This window comes from Hydra viridissima, unplaced genomic scaffold (assembly GCF_058129835.1).
Source record: "Hydra viridissima isolate aposymbiotic clone 2 unplaced genomic scaffold, HvirCarnegie_v1 scaffold_1, whole genome shotgun sequence".
Lineage (NCBI taxonomy): Eukaryota > Metazoa > Cnidaria > Hydrozoa > Anthoathecata > Hydridae > Hydra > Hydra viridissima.
The window spans coordinates 2,538,886-2,557,938 of NW_028324300.1; the positions used below are offsets into that span (position 1 = coordinate 2,538,886).

Consider the following 19,053-nt stretch of genomic DNA (forward strand, 5'->3'; position numbering starts at 1 on the left):
TCTCGGACTATCCCCGGCGGTCGTATAGCAGAAGTAAAGATAGGGTAGTTAGGGTAGACTTATTTTTGGAGTAATATTCAACCAATTTATGCTACAAAAACAACTACCATCTGAACAATTTTTTGCTTTTCTCCATATCTTGGATATTGCAAATATAAGTTTCTGTCTATATTTGGGACCACTCTGTAATGTTTTTATGGTTTTTACTTTTGATGAGTTTTAAGTTTTGATGAATTTTTTACTCATCACATGTTTTATAAAAAATGTAAGGAAAGTTTTTACAACAACTATAAGCAATACTTTTAACACATTGGCTAAAGGCTGAAAAGTTGTTTATGCGGGAGGAGGGCGAAAAACAAAGAGATTATTGTCAAGTGCCACTACCACCAATGGCAACAATTTTCTGCATGTTTGATATATATTAAAAAATACACAGCTTAAAAAGAATGATGTTAAAACTTGGCGGGTGATACGTCTTTATATTTGGAATCAACACCCAAAAGCGTAAGAATCATCAAAATAGCCAAATTCGTTAAAAATGTTTTTAACATTCGCCTATATTGTTAAACTATGATCAATCAAAAAAGTCTGGAGTTTTTAATGTCATGAATGTAAAAAAGATCCTATAACAACTTCATTAACAGACTTTTTGTTGATAAACTTGAATGATTTCCTTAAAAGATGAACTGCCATCACCTACTTTTGAATGCATCTTGTCAAATTTAGGATTCGTTGCTTCAAAATTATCAGTTTCAATGAAGATCCATCATTAAAGTTTAACAGTTTGTGGGTGTTTTTGAAATTTTATTTTATTTGGAAAGTCACTTGTAAATTTGGAATTGGAAAAAGTTGTTGAAGTGAAATTAAGCAGTGGATTAACCTCTTTGCTTTTTGTTTTAAAATTTTATTTTGCTAAACAGCACAATTGTCATAAAGAATGCGCATTAATAAAATTTCTCAAATAAATAGACAAACCTAAGCGTAATGATATAGGTTTTTTGCTCAATTTTCCTTTTAAAAATGTAACATGGTTAAATTGTGTCAGAATACAGTATGTATTTAACATATTCTTACCATACTGGTTCTTGCACAGTCTATTTTGCAAAACATATTGGAAAAGTTTTGTACCCATTTTAGGGGAAAATATGCAACTGTCAGACTTTGTTTCTAATAATCACAACAGCGCTGAATAGTTAAAACCAGGCTTGCAGAGCCGGAGCCAGAGCCGGAGTCGGGAGCCGAGGATCCGATACTTTTTGCAGGAGCCGGAGCCGGAGCCGAGAAAAATTAGTAGATCCCGGCTCTCAAAAAAATTTTGAACTAAACAAGTTTTTTTTTTTTTTAAATTTTAGATTAATTTTTGACACATTTTTTTAGCGACCTCTGCACTTCATTCAAGAAACTTAAAACTCAAAATTCTCTAAGTCTCTAACAAATTATTTCACATACAACAAAATGACTTACAAGTTTAGTCTAAAAATAAATCTCAAAAAAATGGCCGCCACCATATACTTGCTTATATTGTTTTTTTAAATTCTTATTCTTGTGAAATGAATGAAGTGCCATATTCATTCTTATCTTCTGTCATTTTTTTTTTCATTTCAAAATTATTTAATGACCCAAAAATAATCTTGTATTTTTCTTTTCTTCCCCTGCAATATTTATATAAAGTTGAATATATATTTGGAATTTTTCCGCTATTTCTGTTATTTACAAATTGCAACCATGAGTGATAAAGTAGAAGACAAGAGGTTATATGATGAACTGAAATGGTTTGCTTATCGCGAAGAGGACGAAGTGTTTTTTTTGTCAAGTTGAGATTAGTGTAGGGGAGGAAGTCAGCAAACTTTGCAGTAGAGGGAAAATGCAGTAGAGGGAAAAGAGCAGCGGAAAAAAAAACCCACCGCCAACATGAAACGCCATTTTGTCAATAAACATTCGACACTTTTGATAAAAATTGTTGAGGCAAGAGAGCAGAAACTGAAGAAAGAGAAGGCCGAAAAGGAAAAGAAACGCACCTCATCCGTTTTTGGAGGAAATCAGGGCTCGACTAGTGAGACAAGAAAAGTACAAGCACCCATCGATCGCTTTCTCAACAAAGTTACCATCGCAATTTCAAAAGAGGACTTCAAGAAAGGCATGAACATGTCGATTCTTCAAAACAGCGCTCCCTTTAACCTATTCAACAGTGAAGGAATCAAGATTTTGACTGGCGGTTTGGCAAAACATTTTGGCTTGAAAGTCAACCGGGATTCTGCTCGAAGTCAAATCATGGCTTTGGCTCAACAAAAGCGGGCTAAGTTAAAAACCAATCTACAGGAAAAGCTGGTTTTTCTGAAAGTCGACGGAGCTTCAAGACATAATCGAAGCTTTCTTGGCGTCAATGTGCAGTTCTTCATGGATAGCAAAATCAAAAATCTCTTGAAGGCGTGCTGGAATCGTATGGCATCAGGAAAGAAAATGTCCTCGGAATTACGACTGATAACGGGTCGAACATGGTGAAAATGGTTGGAGACTTTGGAAAGACAGATGAAGAAGGTGACGTCACTGACGAGTCTGCTAAAGAACTTGCTGGCGTCGAAATCGAAGAAGAGCTTGAGGTTGAAATTGAAGGTGATCTGCCGGATGCTTATATCACTGACGACGACGACGATGACGTGTTTGAACAGCAGAGGCCTTACTTCAACGAAATATCGGAAAACATGAGCACCGTTAATCTGCAACGTTGTGGTGATCACACCTTGCAGCTGGCTGTTAAAGACGGTTTGGAAAAACGAGGCATTAAGTCTCTGGTTGGCAAAGCTTGAGATGTAGCAAAAGCTTGTCGAACGTCGAAAGCAAATGAATTTTGCAAACAACACAAAACTAAAAAGGTACATACAATATAATCGCAAATCGCAATAAATAAAAATGTTTAAATGAATATTAATAAGAATCTGAACTTGAGTTTGAATTTAACATTTGTCAATTATGCGTTTTCGAATGTTGAAAACAATCAAATTTAAAAAAAGTTACTCAAATTTCTCAAATTTACAGGTTGCAATAATCGACAATGCAACCAGATGGTCCAGTACATTCAACATGCTCAACCAACTTCTTAAGATGCGTGATGTCCTGAATGCACTGGAAGCGGAATTTAAAACCCGTGACTTTACGTTTCTAAATTACGAGTGGAAGCAAATAGAGGAACTTGCAAAAATCCTCGAGAAACCGGCAGTTGCAACTCAATAATTGCAGAGTCAGGATCTCACGCCTGGGAACTTTATTTACATTTAGGAAATTCTGAAGGAGGAGCTAGTTTCTGGTGAATTCAAGACGTCTGATTTTGGGAAGAATATCAGGGATTCAATGGTGCATCGAGAATCACTTTTGTTCGATAATCCCTTTTTTTGTGCTGCTGTCTTTGTAGATGTGCAATATCAATGCCTTCTTGGAGAAGAGCAACAGATTTTTATCTCAGTTTTCGATCTATCATTTTTTTAAACGAAAATTGGAATTTGAAGTTACGTACTTTTAATGAAATTCAAAATACTGATTCATTTAACTTTACTTTTTGACATTCTACTTTCCTCACTGCAAGAATATGATAGATTATAATTTGTTTGAAATTTAAAAACATTAAAAATGCTTTACAATATTTCAATTGATTGTTGAAGACACTCTGTGGAAGATCCAGAAAAAGCTCAATGAGCAAAAGAAGTTCGAAATCGAGGGGAGTGGAATTGGTCTTCATGGAAATGACTCTAGCGAGAGTACTGGAAGTGGTTTGGAAAATGAAGAGGAATCCGAGGAAATAGTCCCAGAAAAAGGATGCGAATTCGAATGGAACGTGCTCGGAAGCAAAAAGGCGAGCAGTCCAGCCAAGTCATATGGAATCGGATTTGATTGATAGCATGGTTTTTCTTCGAATGAATAAAGAGTACATTTGACTTTTGAGTGTGTATTGACATAAAAAAAAAGAGAAAACGTTTTGAATTTGGAATTTGATGCTAAATTAGTTGAAAAAATTTTGTAGAAATGACCAGGCAAAGGCATAAATTTGCAAGTACGAAATGAAAGGGTATATGAAAGGGACTGATTCTTCAAAAAAATATAGTAGTTTATTTTTCATTCATTAAAAAATTTATGAATAGACGGCAAGGTATACTTTTAAATCTTATTCTTCTATTGACGTTATGAGGAGCCGGAGCTGCAGCCGGAGCCGAAGCCGGAGCCGAGATTTTGCTGGGAGCCGGAGCCGGAGCGGAGCCGTGAAAAAAATTGGGCGGCTCCGCAAGCCTGGTCAAAACAAGAACTAGATGTTACTGATATTTTCAAGACTGCATCTTGAAAATACATTTAATTTGATTATGTAGTACATTAATAAAAAGAAGAATCTCTGTCACTAATTAGTGAAGCATAAAGAAATGGTGGGCATTTTTTAATGAAAAAATTCCATCATTTAAGTAAGCACTGAAAATAATTATATCCTTCTAATTATTTCCGGTGTTTGTATCAGTAATTAAGTTATGTAAAAGTTTAACTATGCATTGAAATATATATTATAGTACATAATATTATTACTTTAACTAGTTGCAAATGCTAAACTATTCCTTTTTAGTAATGGATGAAAAAGTAAGGAGTATTATAATAGAGAAAGTGACAGAGTGGAAAAGATTTGCACGTCTTACATGTTGCAGTGGTAATTTGGATGCTATTGTTAATCAATTAGATCATGATGTGGTAGGAGAAAAGTCTAAATTGGAATGTTTTCTAATAAAGCTTGTTGAATTCCACCCAAATGATTACATAACTTATATACAGAAATCACTGAAAACTATGGGAAGAAATGATTTGCTCCAAGATTTAGCCTCTCTAAGTGTGTGTCTAACTTTTTTTGCAAATTTTCTCTTTCTTAATCTGTATGATGTCCATAAATACCTATTATAACTATCTTTGTTTTATTTTCAGGCATAGAGAAGAAAAAAAGTGGTGAGCTAATTTATTTTAGAACTTTCTAATAATAATAATAATAATAATAATAATGATAATAATAATAATAATAATAATAATAATAATAATAATAATAATAATAATAATAATAATAATAATAATAATAATAGTAATGATGATGATGATAATAATAATGATAATAATAATAATAGTAATAATAATAATAATAATAATAATAATAATAATAATAATAATAATAATAATAATAATAATAGTAATGTTAATAATAATAATAGTAATGTTAATAATAATAATGATAATAATAATAATAATAATAATAATAATAATAATAATAATAATAATAATAATAATAATAATAATAAAAATAATAATAATAACAATAATAATAGTGACAATGATAATAATTATAATAATTATAATGGTAATAATAGTAATAATAACAAGAACAATCATAATAATGATAAAAATACTAATAATATCTATAAAAAAATTTTATCTATTAAAAAAATATTACAATAATGAAATAGACATAAAATTTCCAATCAATAAAGGATTTTAAAAGGAGATAAGATCAGCAAATAGCATAGCAGAATAATTTATAAACAAAGGTGTATGCAGTACTTTTACAATTTTTTAAAAAATAGGGGCCTTAAGATTTTTTGGTTTAAAGTTTATTTAAAGTATCATAAAATAAAAACTAAAGAAGATATTGAACTAATTATTTTTCTTAAATTTTTTTAAAATTTGTTCTTAAATAAATCTTTATCAGGATGTTATCTTCAGAAAAGCAATTTTATTTTTTAAATGTCTTTGAATATAATAATTAAATATATCGATAAAAAAATATCAAAGTTTCATCCATATAACTAGATTATACCAATATTTGTTTGGGCGTCTTTCCCAAATGCCATCCAGTTCTTATTTTAGGCTACCTAAGGACCTTATTTAGACCTTGACTAGTTCTTTTTCTCTTCAAGTGTAAAGAGATTTCATTGGATTCAAATCTGGCAATCAAGTTGGCCAGGATTTTAAATTAGTTTCATTTTCTTTTATCCAATCTTTGACTGCAAGATGTGTGGGTTGAAAACCATCCCATGTTTCAATTCAGTCAACATGTCTCCCAATGGAATCATGCATTTTTCAAGGGAATCTACAGAGGTATGTTGGTTGATTCAACTGTGTAGAGATTACAGAAACCTACTCCATTAAAATAAAAACCAAATACCACACTCCCACTGCTACCTTGCAACCTTGGTATGACAAAATAGTTGTTATACTTTTCATCACTGAAAATTTTTAAGCTTTTTTCCAAAAATGTAGTTCTCTCCTAACACTAACTTAATCTTATAAGTCTGTCTCTGGCCTTCAGGATGGATATTTTTAATTGCTACATAAACACTAATTTCTTCCCTAAGTATAATGACACCATATTTTTAGAAACACATTTTACACGGTTTCTTTTTAAGGTTTTGTTACATTCATAATAATTTAACTTTAGGTTGGCTCTTTTTTGACAAAATATTAGATTGCTCTAGTGCTCTGTAGTTTGTGTTTTTTTTTATCTTCTGGATCCTCTATGGTGTAGGATGCCATCTTTATTAGTGTTTTCAGTGTATTCCTGACAGTTATCTAAAATCAATAATTTTCATATTGTTTCTCTGTTACTAATCCTGGAGCTAACTAACATACATATTATTATAATAGCTACCATTTTTTTGGTTTGTTTACTGCTTTCAGATCTTAAAATGTAGAGAAAATCTTAAATGTGTAAATTGGTCATCATTACCTTTTATTTAAAATGATCAAACTAAGATTAAATAATTAAATAACAATTGGTTTGAGAAGAATATAAAATTTAAATGATTTTAAATCTTTGTGTGCCTATTTTTTTTTAACATTTTCTGGTATGTTTTTGTTATATGCACTTGATAAAAGTGAATTGTTAAAACAAAAACTAGTGAACTTGTTAGTGATATATTAGTTATAGAGAAATATTTCTCTATCATGCAAAATAAAATGTTTGTAAATCAAGTATAGTTACTGTTGATTTTTCACAGTGAACAAACAGTGCAATTCTCTCTATTTACAACCCCTTCTTAAAAATTTTTGCATTCAGCTTATACTTGCTCATAAACCACAAAAATTCCCTCAAATACCATCATAAAAAAAACAACTCAAGTTTACTAATCAAAAGCCATTAGTATGAGGTAACTACCTAATGTCAATTTTTCTACTTTTTTGTACAATTGCTTCCATGCAATTGCATTTTTTTTATGTTTTAAAAAAAGAGTTTACAATTTTGTTATAATTTTATTTTTAATATTATTTCTTTGAAAGCACTGAATATACGTATGTAAATTTATACAAAAAAAGTCATTAAATTTTAAAATGTTAAATGTTTTTTTGTTTTTTAAATTTTCTTTACAAAGTTTATATCTCACTGATTGTTGTTATAGCAGTTTCGTATTTTTCTTACATTGGCAGTCATTATAACTTAGCTTTTATACCATTTAATTAACAAAAAAAAAAAAAGATCTTAAAATGTGAAATAAAAAGAGATTTAAGTAAAAACTCTAGGCAAATATTCTCATTACTTTTCATGACACGATGTTATAATTATACATAAGTCTTTCTTCAGAAAATGTTTGCATTAAAAATAATCACAAAACATTTTTTTTAGAAATGAAAGGTAAAATTATTTTTATAATATGTTTTTTTAGAAACATGTGAAGCCCTGAAAAAGTTTTATCTTCAAACTTATGGAAAAATGGACCAAATTGTACACAATGTAAAAAATCCACCTAGAGTTGAACTTTTGAATAAGTTCATTGAATTGACTGTATTTGATGCCGATGAAGTGGAAAAAGATACTGTAAATATTCTTGAGCAAAAGCTATTTCTGCAGAAGCAAATGACCTATCAACCAATTGAATTTGATGAAGTGTTTTCAAAAGAATTATCTTTACTATTAATATCTGGTATTGCTGGAATTGGAAAAACTTGGTTGCTCAGAAAATGCTTACTTGACTGGGCTAATGGTACCTTATGGAAAAAGGTGGATATTGTGCTTCATTTTGAATGTAGAAAGTTAAATCAATATCAAAATATCAGTAACATTAGTGAGCTGTTAAGAATTTTCTACAAAGATATTTTTAAAGAGTTTGATGTTTGTGACGATCCTTCTGTTTTGTTTGTGATTGATGGGTTGGATGAATTTGCTCACTTAGATGTATTAATAAATCATAGTTTCCTTAATCCAAGCAAACAACCCATTGTTAATGCTCTAGCAGAAATATTGAATATTCAAAAACACAAATGTGTTGTTGCTGGAAGAGTTGGGGCTATATCACAATACAAAGATAAAGTGACAGAATGTACAGATAAGTTAGTCATTCAAATAATGGGTTTAAATGACAAGGGAATTGATGAGTATATTGAAAAGTTTGGCAATAAAATAGAAACCATTAAAAATGTTCTTAAAGAATCTTGCAATGCTAAAGCCATGGCATCTGTTCCATTTTATTTATCAGCAATTTGTACTATTATTGCTCTAACTGATTCTTATTCTTTCTACACCATGACAGAGTTGTATTGCTGTATTTTTTTATACTTTTTTCAAAAACATGTTTGCAAAAGCAATGAAGCAGTTTATAAGATGATGCAAAGCGAGGGAAACAAGCTACATGTTCTAAGAGTTTGTAAAGTTGCTTGGGAGTTGTTCAATCAAGGCAAATTTATTTTTTCCCAAGATGAAATGAAAGGCATTGTCAATGACTTTGATAAAGTTGAAAACGAACTTTTGGGTTTCATTGAAAGAATTGAATCTCAACTCGGTTATCAGTACCAGTTCGCTCACCTCACTTTAATGGAGTTTTGTGCTTCAGTTCATGCTTTTATTAATTTAAGTCCTGAGGAGATTATCTGCTCCAAAAAGTTGCGTAGCTGTTGGCCTATGATTTGTGGACTAGCAAATGCCAACGAAAAATGTTTTGTGAGATTTCTTGCTAAGTTGAAGAATTCAAATGAAAAAAGGAATTCATTGGTATATGCTGTATGTGGTAAGTTTCTGAGAAATATTAAAAGTTGTAAAATATTAGACTTTGTCTGGAGTTTTTAATTAGTTTATTACGGTTATAATAACTTATAGTTTTGTTCCTCTTAACTTGTAAATTCAAATATAACATTATTACGTGTCACATGATAGAGCCGAAAATATTTATCCTCGAAAATATCACCGAAATATTTCATAACCGGACAATTTAGGACCAGAAAGTATACTTTCATTGCAGGATTGAATTATAAAATCCTCCTTGCATTAAAAGTTTTAGAACCGAATTTTACAACTGAAAAAATTTGGATCGAATTACAAAATCCTTTCTTTTTTACCTATAGTTTTGTTCCTTTTAACTTTCCTTGTAAATTCAAATATAACATTATTATCATATTTAAAATAATTTTTATTTTTAAATGTCAAGTTTTGAAAGACAATATTTTAAAGGAGAATGACTAATACAATATTTAAAAGACCTTTCTTATAGAATATGAAAATAGTACAAGTGATGAAACTAATAAAAGTTTGATTTAATTACCTTTAATTTTTCCTCTTCTTTTCTTCTATCTACGAAAGTGCAAGTTTAATCTGTTTAGGATATGTTACAAGAGGAAATATAATCTACAATATTAATAGGTTATATTTGGTATATTTTTTTTAATCGTGCTATAAATATAAATATATATCTGCTAATTGTATTTATTTGTATTATACCTGTGAAAGAGGTAAATAAACTACTTAAATATACTTTTCTTTCCACTCGCAGTTTTTATTATGGATCTAAGAAATTGTCTTATTTTGTGAGTATTTATTATTTTTTTTTTTTTTTTTTTTTAGATCTGACAGATGCTAAGAATCCATCTGGTAAGAATATTTATGATTTTAATTTGTTTCAAATGTTTCTTTATGATCACTGCATTGAAAATGTGATTTGCTCATTTTTATGATATTTGTTCACACATCCATGTTTAAAATAATTGATGACTCGACTTTCTACATCAGGATTCAGCTTAGGAAACACAGGGAGAAATTTTGGTGAAAAAAGTTTTATTAGTTATAAGGAAAAGATTTTGGGGCTTGAATTTTTGTGATCGATTTTGCAACAAAATTGATTCTCAGAATTGATTCTCAGAATTGATTCTCAGAATTGATTCTCAGAATTGATTCTCAGAATTGATTCTCAGAATTGATTCTCAGAATTGATTCTCAGAATTGATTCTCAGAATTGGTTCTCAAAATTTATTCTCAGAATTCATTCTCAGATGACCCAGTTTACTTAAAGATTTGGCATTTCATTAAATGTAGTTCAAATGGTATCTATGTGAGTTGCGTTCGTTATCTTGTTAGATGGACTGTTTTTCGAAGCCTATTAAATATATATTCTTCCTAATAAACATTTAACGAAGAAATCACTTGTGGATGAAAATCTACTGACATTCTGTGATTTTTATTTGAGTTGAAAATGTTCTGTTATGAAAGCATGTTGTATGAAATTTATTTAGTCAAACTGAGCTACCATACTTGGCTGATCTTATGAATCATATACACTGTCTTTAAAAACATAAGCAACCAAATTAAAAATATTATTTTTTTAAATTCAGAATACAGCAAGTTTTTTAAAATAAATACTCTTATTGACAAATTGTTACTATTGCATATCAGGAAAAGATTTATACATAATGCGACTACCTAATAATAGATAAACGTGCTGCTTTACATTTGTATTTTTATGTAAAAATGTCGTCCTCCAAAATATAAGCAACTTTGTAACCTCTATTCTGTTAGCAAATATACAATTAGGTGTTCTTATTTGCGGTTGGTGTAGTATTGTCTGAAGTGGTATTAACTTTAGATGACAGTTTAGCGCTGTTTTGGTTAGAGAACTTTGTAATATAAAGGATTTCTGTCTTACAATCGATTTTTGAATATAGATCTTTTTTATGGCAAGAAAACAAGCATAATTTAGCTTTTTGAAAAAGTATTATCAAGAAAGGCTTGGAAAGAAAAACACTTTGCTTTATTTGAGCAAAAAATGTGAAATGTAAGGTTTTAAGAGTTTATGACGTCTCGCTGTCTGTTAAAAGTATTTGTGGTAATCTTAACAAAAAGGTAACTTTTTTCAAACAATTTTTTTGGTGACCGTGAAAATACGCAGCCACGAAGTACTCCGTTACCAAGTGAATTTCATGTCGAATCATCAAGCGCTTCAATGAAGACAATCCTTTAGAGACGGAATATAAGGGCGGAAGACCACGCAAAACGTCGTTTCACAAACACAACTGTTCGTCATGTCAAAAAGAATGCTCTTATTGTATCTATATTAGTATCTATGTTTCGGACATTGAAAGTTTCAGCTTTTAAATGGTATTATTAGACAGCGCTAATAATACCATTTAAAAGCTGAAACTTTCAATGTCCGAAAACATAGATACTAAGGACCCTTCGAAAATGTCTCTATAAAGGTATTGAAGTCACGTGGAATGAGATGGTATAAGTGAAAATCGATAAATTCATCAAGTCTGTCGAAAAGGTGCTCGATGATCCAAAAAAGTAACGGATATGCCATTTTTTTAGTAGTTATAAAAAAGTTGCTTGTGTTTTTGAGTACAATAGTTACAATGTAGTCTTTTGTTTGCAGAATTCACATGAAAACTAAAATTATAAAATGAAAAAACCAAGGCAAATCACTCTATTGCATTTTCGTAAAGTAAAAAATCCGAATTAAATATAAGCACTGAAATAAACTTGTTTGTTTCAGTTAACCAAAAGTTTGCTGGTATATTTTTAGGTAAATTGTGTTAATAATTGAGTTTGAAGTTTCAAAATTTTCTCAAAATAGAAATGTTTTTTTTGATTTTATTAAAATTGAAAAGGAGTAGAAAAAATTTATTCCCTTGTTTATTTCAAGTTTAAAGTTTCTGAGAAACTTCTAGAAACTAAGGCTTTAGGATGGAAGGGAAGGGGTATGTAACCCCCAATGCTTTTAGGCGAACTTTAACGTGTTCTTTTAAAATTTCGGTGAGCTTAAATTTTTTTTTATCAATAAAAAATTTGACATTCATTTTACATTTGACAGAAATGAGTTTAAAAAAAAGTGTTTTTTTCAATTTGACAGTTTGCAAAAAAAATGTGGGGCGGTTTTAAAGTGGCAGTTCGAGACCTGAGAATAATAAGGCTGTATTTTACTTTTCCACTGTATTGTGCTACATCAAAAGTTTGCTTTGCTATAACATTTAGGTGAAATGGCATAGGGTTTCATCAAAAGGTTATCTGAAACAGGTCATTAGATTGTAAAATAAATCTGGCGTTTTGCAATAAAAGTTTGGAAATAGTTTGCGACAAGTTTCAATAAATATATTAATATTAATATAAATATAAATATATTCATTCAAAGCTTCGTGAATTGTTTGTTTAGTAAATGTTTGTGAAGCGTTAAATTTCTTTGTGATCAATTCGATTGTTTTTATCTCCACTATATATGAGATCCATTTTTATCTCTACTATATATGAGATCCATTTTTATGTTTATTTAACTTGATACCTTCTCACTTTTTTCAAAACTTTTAAACTACCAAGATGGTCGAAGCCACTAGATGTTTCGTTTTCGAGCTTAAAGTCATTATAAGATCATTGCTAAGATTATTTTTTATCTTTTTACTAATATATGATATTATTTTTCTTCAGATGATGATCGAAAGATGTTTATGGAATGCTTCTTTGAGGCGCAGGCGTCCCTAACGGAGGACTTGAAAAGATCAATCGACAAACAATATTGGTGGATTAATATAGACAATAAAAAAACTGCTCATGAAGCTTTACATGAGAGATATTTCATGGAGAACTTTATTGACGCAGGATTCAAGTTGAATTATTTACGCGTTGTTAAAAATATTTTATCTGAGGATGAGAAGAAACTTGTCATTTTATGTTCGACAAACGTTCGCCGCGTCTACTTATTTCATCCTGTGAAGATCGACGGATGGATTCCAAAACATAAGGTTAAAGAGGTGGTTATAGTAATCAGTCATACTTTCGTATCAAAGAACATGTTCAAAGGTTCCGTCCTCCCGTGGATTCGACTCGCTGAAGAATTAACTCTTGACCTTCACAATGATACGAACTTCATCGACGACATTTGTGAATGGCTTCGTGGTTCGAGCTGCAAGTGGTTGACGATCACGTACCGTGGAAAAGATTTTCATAACATCGAAGAGTTGAAAAACTTGAAGTGAGAAATACGAAAATCTTTTCATTGTTTAAGTTATTTTAATGTTAAATAAATACGTAAAGTTTTGAAATAATCCAAGAAATACTTATGAAATGAAGTATTGAGTAACTATAGAAACGAAATTAATTTTTTTTTTAAAAACATGAAACGTAGAGAAACATCAAAGTTTTTCAGTTTTGTTCCGAATATTTTTTTTTTTTTAATTTCAGCGGAAATTTGTTGGTCAGTAAAAAACTTAGAGGTTTTTTTCAAATCTTCAAGAAGTTTCAAATAAATTATAAAAAAATTTGGTTGACTTTTTTTTGTAAATGGTGATAGTTATATCAAAAAAGTATTTGCGCGATTAAGATGAGGATTCGATATTTGTGCGATTAAGATGAGGATTCGATAATTTTCAGAAAGGTTTACTAAAAATCGGTGAACATCCATATATTGTTTTTGGAACCTTTTCAGTTTAGTTAAAAGAACTTTATAATCGACTTCAGCAGTTTAATCTTGAAGTTAACAAACCACAACTTGCTGGATTTCTTTAGCTTTTAGAATATGCCATGGTATTCCAAAAAAATTGAAATATTATTTTACTTTAAAAAATTTCAATGAAATGTTATATAGAACTATTTTAAAACTATTAGGCGTAAAAGTGCCACTTCTCAAGGTAACTTTCCTGAAAACCTTGTTGTGGTACGTATATGTTTTTCCACTCCACCGACGCAGAAAAAAATTAATAATGCTGATATAATTTTGAAGACAAATTTTAAAAAAAAAAAAAAAATGATTGAGTTCGGAACTGTGTTTCACTGTTATCATAAACAATTATGTGGTGTATGAAAAAATAATTATGAAATTTTCAAATTTTGTTTCAAAAACCGTTCTACAGCCAGACCGTGAACTTTTGATGAAACTCAGTTTTCAATATAGAATTCTTTTGAATATTTAACTATCAGTTTGTAAATACTTTATTGAAAAAGTTCAAAACAAGAATTTCATTCTTTAAAATCATGTTAACACATCTATATTTTCAAAGCATTATCACATTATTTACTCTATCACCGCCTACTAAGATGTTTTGTTTACGAAAACCCCAAAGATAAGCTTTACCGGTCCATTGAAACTTTTATTTCTGCAAACATTTTTGCCCCAATATTATCTCAATGATGGAATTTTCAGACGAAAGATGAAGTTTAATTGGGTTCAAAACTTCAGTATTTAGTTTTGTTTGATAGGGTAAAAAGTATTTGATTAGAGGCACAGAAACTTCTTTAGCATTAATATTATCTGTAAGAATTTTTTTATTACATCTTGAGATGACAGAAGTTGCATCTGCACTGAAACTAAGCAGAAAATGAAGGGGCACTGAAACTAAGCAGAAAATGAAGGGGCACTGACACTAAGCAGAAAATGAAGGGGCATTGAGCGATAATATTGGTGGGAGAAAACCTTGCAACACAGGCAACAAATGCTGATATTAGGCAGGCAGTCAAAAATTCCATATACCTGCGTTTTCGATTTTTCTTATTAAATTTCAAAAATTTCCAAAAAATTTCAGAGCTGTTTTATAATTTAAGAAACTTCGAGGCTTTCTCAAATTTATCCCGCTGCTAAGAAATCTGAGTTTTTAAGTATCTATTAAGAATATGTAATGTTTAATGAACATTGAAAAGCCTATGTGAACACAGGCCTCTAGAAAAAAAAGAGAGAGGTGAGAGTGAAGAAAATCTCTAGGAGGCCACCCAAACTTCACAAAAATTTTGATAAAATCTTTTTTGCTTCGTTTCCATATTGAATATATCGTGAGGTTAGAATTATTTTGTTCTATCTCCAAGTTTAAACGTTAGGAGAAAGTTTTTGATTTTTTTCTTAAAGTAAAAATTATTTAAAATTTTTAAAAAGAAATAATAACTTACACTTTACGTTATTTATGTTTAAACAAATTATTTAGAAAAAAATTTCTAAAATGTAGCGTATTTTAAAAGTAATCATTACTTACTAAAATTAATAACTAATTTTCTCCCAACTTTTAAAATAGGAGATAGAACAAAATAATTCTAACCTCGCGATATAGTTAAACTGAACTTTTTAGGACTGACTTTATCTGATCGATTATAACAATCTCTCTTTCCCAAAAAAAATATTTTTCTCAAAGATTAAGTCCAAGAAAAATTTTCAACTGTAACACAATGTAAAAATTACAATGGTTTTGATGAGTTCAAGTCTTAACCGTAGTCGAATTGAAATATAGGACTGGAGGTGGAGTGGGGAGGAATTGTCAGAAGTGTTTCACAATCTTTTCTTAACAGATTCTTGTTCAAAGACTTTTACTCCTATTGTAAGTTGCTCCAGCAACTTACAATAGGAGTAAAATTCTTTGAACAAGAATCTGTTAAATTGACGTCAATTTGTAGGTTGAGAATGTTTCTACTATCATAGGGAAAAACTGACGAGAACAATTGGCTCGGAACCATTTATCGAAAGACTCTCCATAAAACTAATATGTACTAATGTGTATGATTGATTAAATGTAAAAAAAAAAAGAAAACAAGGAGTAGAGAAAGTTTCAACCCAGCAGTAAATTTGGAGAAAAGTACCAAAGATAGTGGCTTGATGAGTTTTATATTGCTTCAAAATCCATAAACATAAATCTTATTTCTATAAGAGGAAATTTCGGAAAGCTTTTACTAAATGCTAAAAATTAGTTACATTTAACGGAAAGATATTACATTTAAATAAAGGATTGCTGATTTTTTAAAACATACTTCATTTAATTAAGAACTTTGTAACAGTGTGTGTAAAAGTGAGACGTCTAATTGTCGAGATGATGGCTTAAAAAGTCAGGGAATTCTTTAAATCCATTTTCAGTGTAAATAGTTCAGGTCCAGTAACTTGTGACAAGTCACTAAACTCTTTCTTTATTTCTTATTTTCTTTTTTCGTTATTTTGTTATATATATATATATATATATATATATATATATATATATATATATATATATATATATATATATATATATATATATATATATATATATATATGTATGTATATATATATATATATATATATATAACAAAATAACGTATATACATACATACACACACATTCCGGACAAAATGTTTGTGGCAGTAAATGTAAATATTGTATTTTTCTTTTTTTTTTTTTTATTGCTTACAGAATGTGCATAGTATTTCCATAAAAAATAAAATATCACTTGATTACTGAAGTCTGAGTTTAGAGTTATTTCTCAGCCAATTTTAGTAGTCTAAGAATAAGCACAAATAACACATTCTGACACAATAAGAGAATAATAGAAACAGCTTCGGTGCATCTTTTTGTTAAAATACACGGTTAACTATAAAACTATAGTTTGCAAAAATTTAGAATTATTGCTAATGTTCAGTAAATATTTATGCCGTTTGTTTTTCTTTTAAATGTCGTGTTATAATGAAGACCATTATTTTTCAAACAGGTTCTTAAATTTTAAAGTAAGAAATTTTTAGAATTTGTTTTCATGCTACAAAATTGTACGACCTAAAGGGAATGGGAAAAGAATGGAATTAACTGTGACAGAGAGAGAATCAATGCTTGTTTATGCAGAAAAATCACTTTCAATGTCCAAACTGCAAAAAAGTTAAAGGTTTGTCAATGGTGCGTACAGAGATCGTAATGACGGTTTCAGCAGAGTGGATCACATAAAAGTAAGAAACGATCAGGAAGGCCAAGAAAGATAACAAGAGTTCAAGAAATTAAAAACCGAAAAACTAAAAACATATCATAGACTAATAGAATTCACGGCTGAATAGAGAAGAGCACAATAAAACCAACTTGATGAAGTACCGGTTGGCACGTCCACGGTTAAGAATCGTTTAAAAAAATGCAGACCTTTTGCCGAAGTGGCAGCTAGAAAGCCACTACTGCGTTCAGTTAATAAAACTAAGCAATTAAGTTGAACAAAACTACATCAAAATTGGACGATTGAAGAGTGGAGTCAAGTTCTTTTGACTACCCAGTCGGCACATCTAGTTTCAATTTCGGAATTAAAACCCTTATAAACACGTATCCGTCACGATCCAGGCGTAAACCAAGAACACGTAGATTTCACGGAAATTTTACTGGTGTTTGACACGTCTTTTATGAAGTTTCAAACACGTGTTTATTGAGGTTTTAAATACGTGTCTTATAAGGTTTCAAGCACGTATTAAATGAAGTTTCGGTTTGGAACTTAAATCTTGATCAAACACGTGTACGAGACGGGTTAAGCGTAACCAAAAATACGTAAATTTTATGTGAGTTTTACTAATTCTGTCACGTGTTTATACTAAAGTTTTAATCAAGGAAACTTTTAAAATCATTTTAATTTATTAGAATAACTTGTTCGTTTAAGATAATCATTTTCAACGTACAACTTATATTATAATAAAGAAAATAAATAATCATAATAAAGGAACATTAATGTTCCTTTCATTATTTACTACATTATATTTATAACATAATTCTACTTTTCTTTATTTTCTCCAAGCCAAAAAATTAACGTAGCTATATTTCTTCAAAAATTTTACTTCAAAAAAAAAAACATATATATATATATATATAAAGATATATGCATATATCTAAATTTAAAAAACGGCAAATAAAAGAGAATGCATAAATTGATCAGTCTCTTGGCAGAAAGTGCTCTTTTCATTCCTTGCTTTAACCTTTCACTCAAATAAGTCTTTAACTGTTTTTCAGGAATCTTCCATGTCACTAATGACAATAAAACTGTCGACAAAATCAAAGATAAATGTGTGTTGATGACAAATGGTCAGTATATTGCTTGTTTGGCACATGGTTACCATACATAAGGTTAATTTTTTATTGTATTTCTTCCGTCATCAGAGTCTAAAATTGCATAACAATGCGCTTTTGCATCCTTACACACAGTTCCATTTGCATCAAATTTTCACTGAAACTTTTCTTTTATTGTCCTAAAGGCGTTTTCAAATTTTACTAACTCATTTATTAAGGTAACCTGTTCAAATGTCACTTCAAGTGCAAATCTTTAATGATGTAAATTCCATTTAACTGAAAAAGAGGACTATCAAATAACTTGTGATTTGGATAACATCCTTTACGAAACTATATCAGCAGTGTGTCCCACTACACATTTAATAAATGCTTGTGCAGGTGCATCACAAAGAAATGAGAGAACACAAAATGGCAATTCAATCCCATTAATAGAAACTCCACGCTGCCAAATTCCATCAACCAAAATTGAAAATTTATGATTTATGTACAGGTAAGTTGTCAATATTTATGCCCACTTCAACAGACCTAATTTCTTTAGAGCTTCTTTGAAAAATTGATAAAATACCCTTTAGTAATCCAAGGTAAACATACTGTCAATCACATTTATCAACGTCTACATTACAAGGCATACAAGTAAAGTGTGAGAATCTTTTGGAATGTCTTCTTGATAAAAACAACCACTAATTTGTTTCAAGTTTAACAACTCATCAAAATACTCTCTTTGGAGTTTGTATTTTACTACCCATTTGGTAAGAACTGATAAAAGTTCATGCACAGCTTGCTTAATTAAACATGTATCTTCATTTTCTGAGCTTGAACTTTCAAAAGGATCAGTTTCTTCTGAGGAATCTAAATGAGAATGACTACTTGAAAGCTATCGTTAGGGAATCATTGTGAGAACACTTTGAAATACTACTCTCACTATCTTCTGATATTTCTTCTAAGAAATCAGTTTGAGAATGAGAGCTTGATGAAGTTAAATTGAAAGCACAAGCCAAAGATATATTTCCAGCTAAAGCTGCTTGACATTTCTTCATATATT

At 29.9% G+C, this 19,053-nt stretch overlaps 1 protein-coding gene across 3 annotated transcripts; it reads left to right on the forward strand.

Moving 5' to 3' along the window:
- The first annotated feature begins 369 nt into the window (after positions 1-369).
- On the forward strand, positions 370-13,320 carry LOC145180942 (NACHT, LRR and PYD domains-containing protein 3-like). Of its 3 annotated transcripts, XM_090068982.1 has the most exons (7): positions 370-504; positions 727-1,192; positions 4,278-4,858; positions 4,951-4,971; positions 7,674-9,011; positions 9,842-9,868; positions 12,689-13,320. In XM_090068982.1, the coding sequence occupies exons 3-7, from the start codon at positions 4,579-4,581 to the stop codon at positions 13,234-13,236; spliced, it is 2,214 nt and encodes a 737-aa protein (XP_089925108.1). In that variant the 5' UTR covers positions 370-504; positions 727-1,192; positions 4,278-4,578; the 3' UTR covers positions 13,237-13,320. The 3 variants fall into 3 exon arrangements, with proteins under 3 accessions (XP_089925108.1, XP_089925101.1, XP_089925114.1); XM_090068975.1 differs by having other exon boundaries at positions 370-1,192; XM_090068988.1 differs by having other exon boundaries at positions 370-786; positions 4,601-4,858.
- Positions 13,321-19,053: the final 5,733 nt, after the last annotated feature.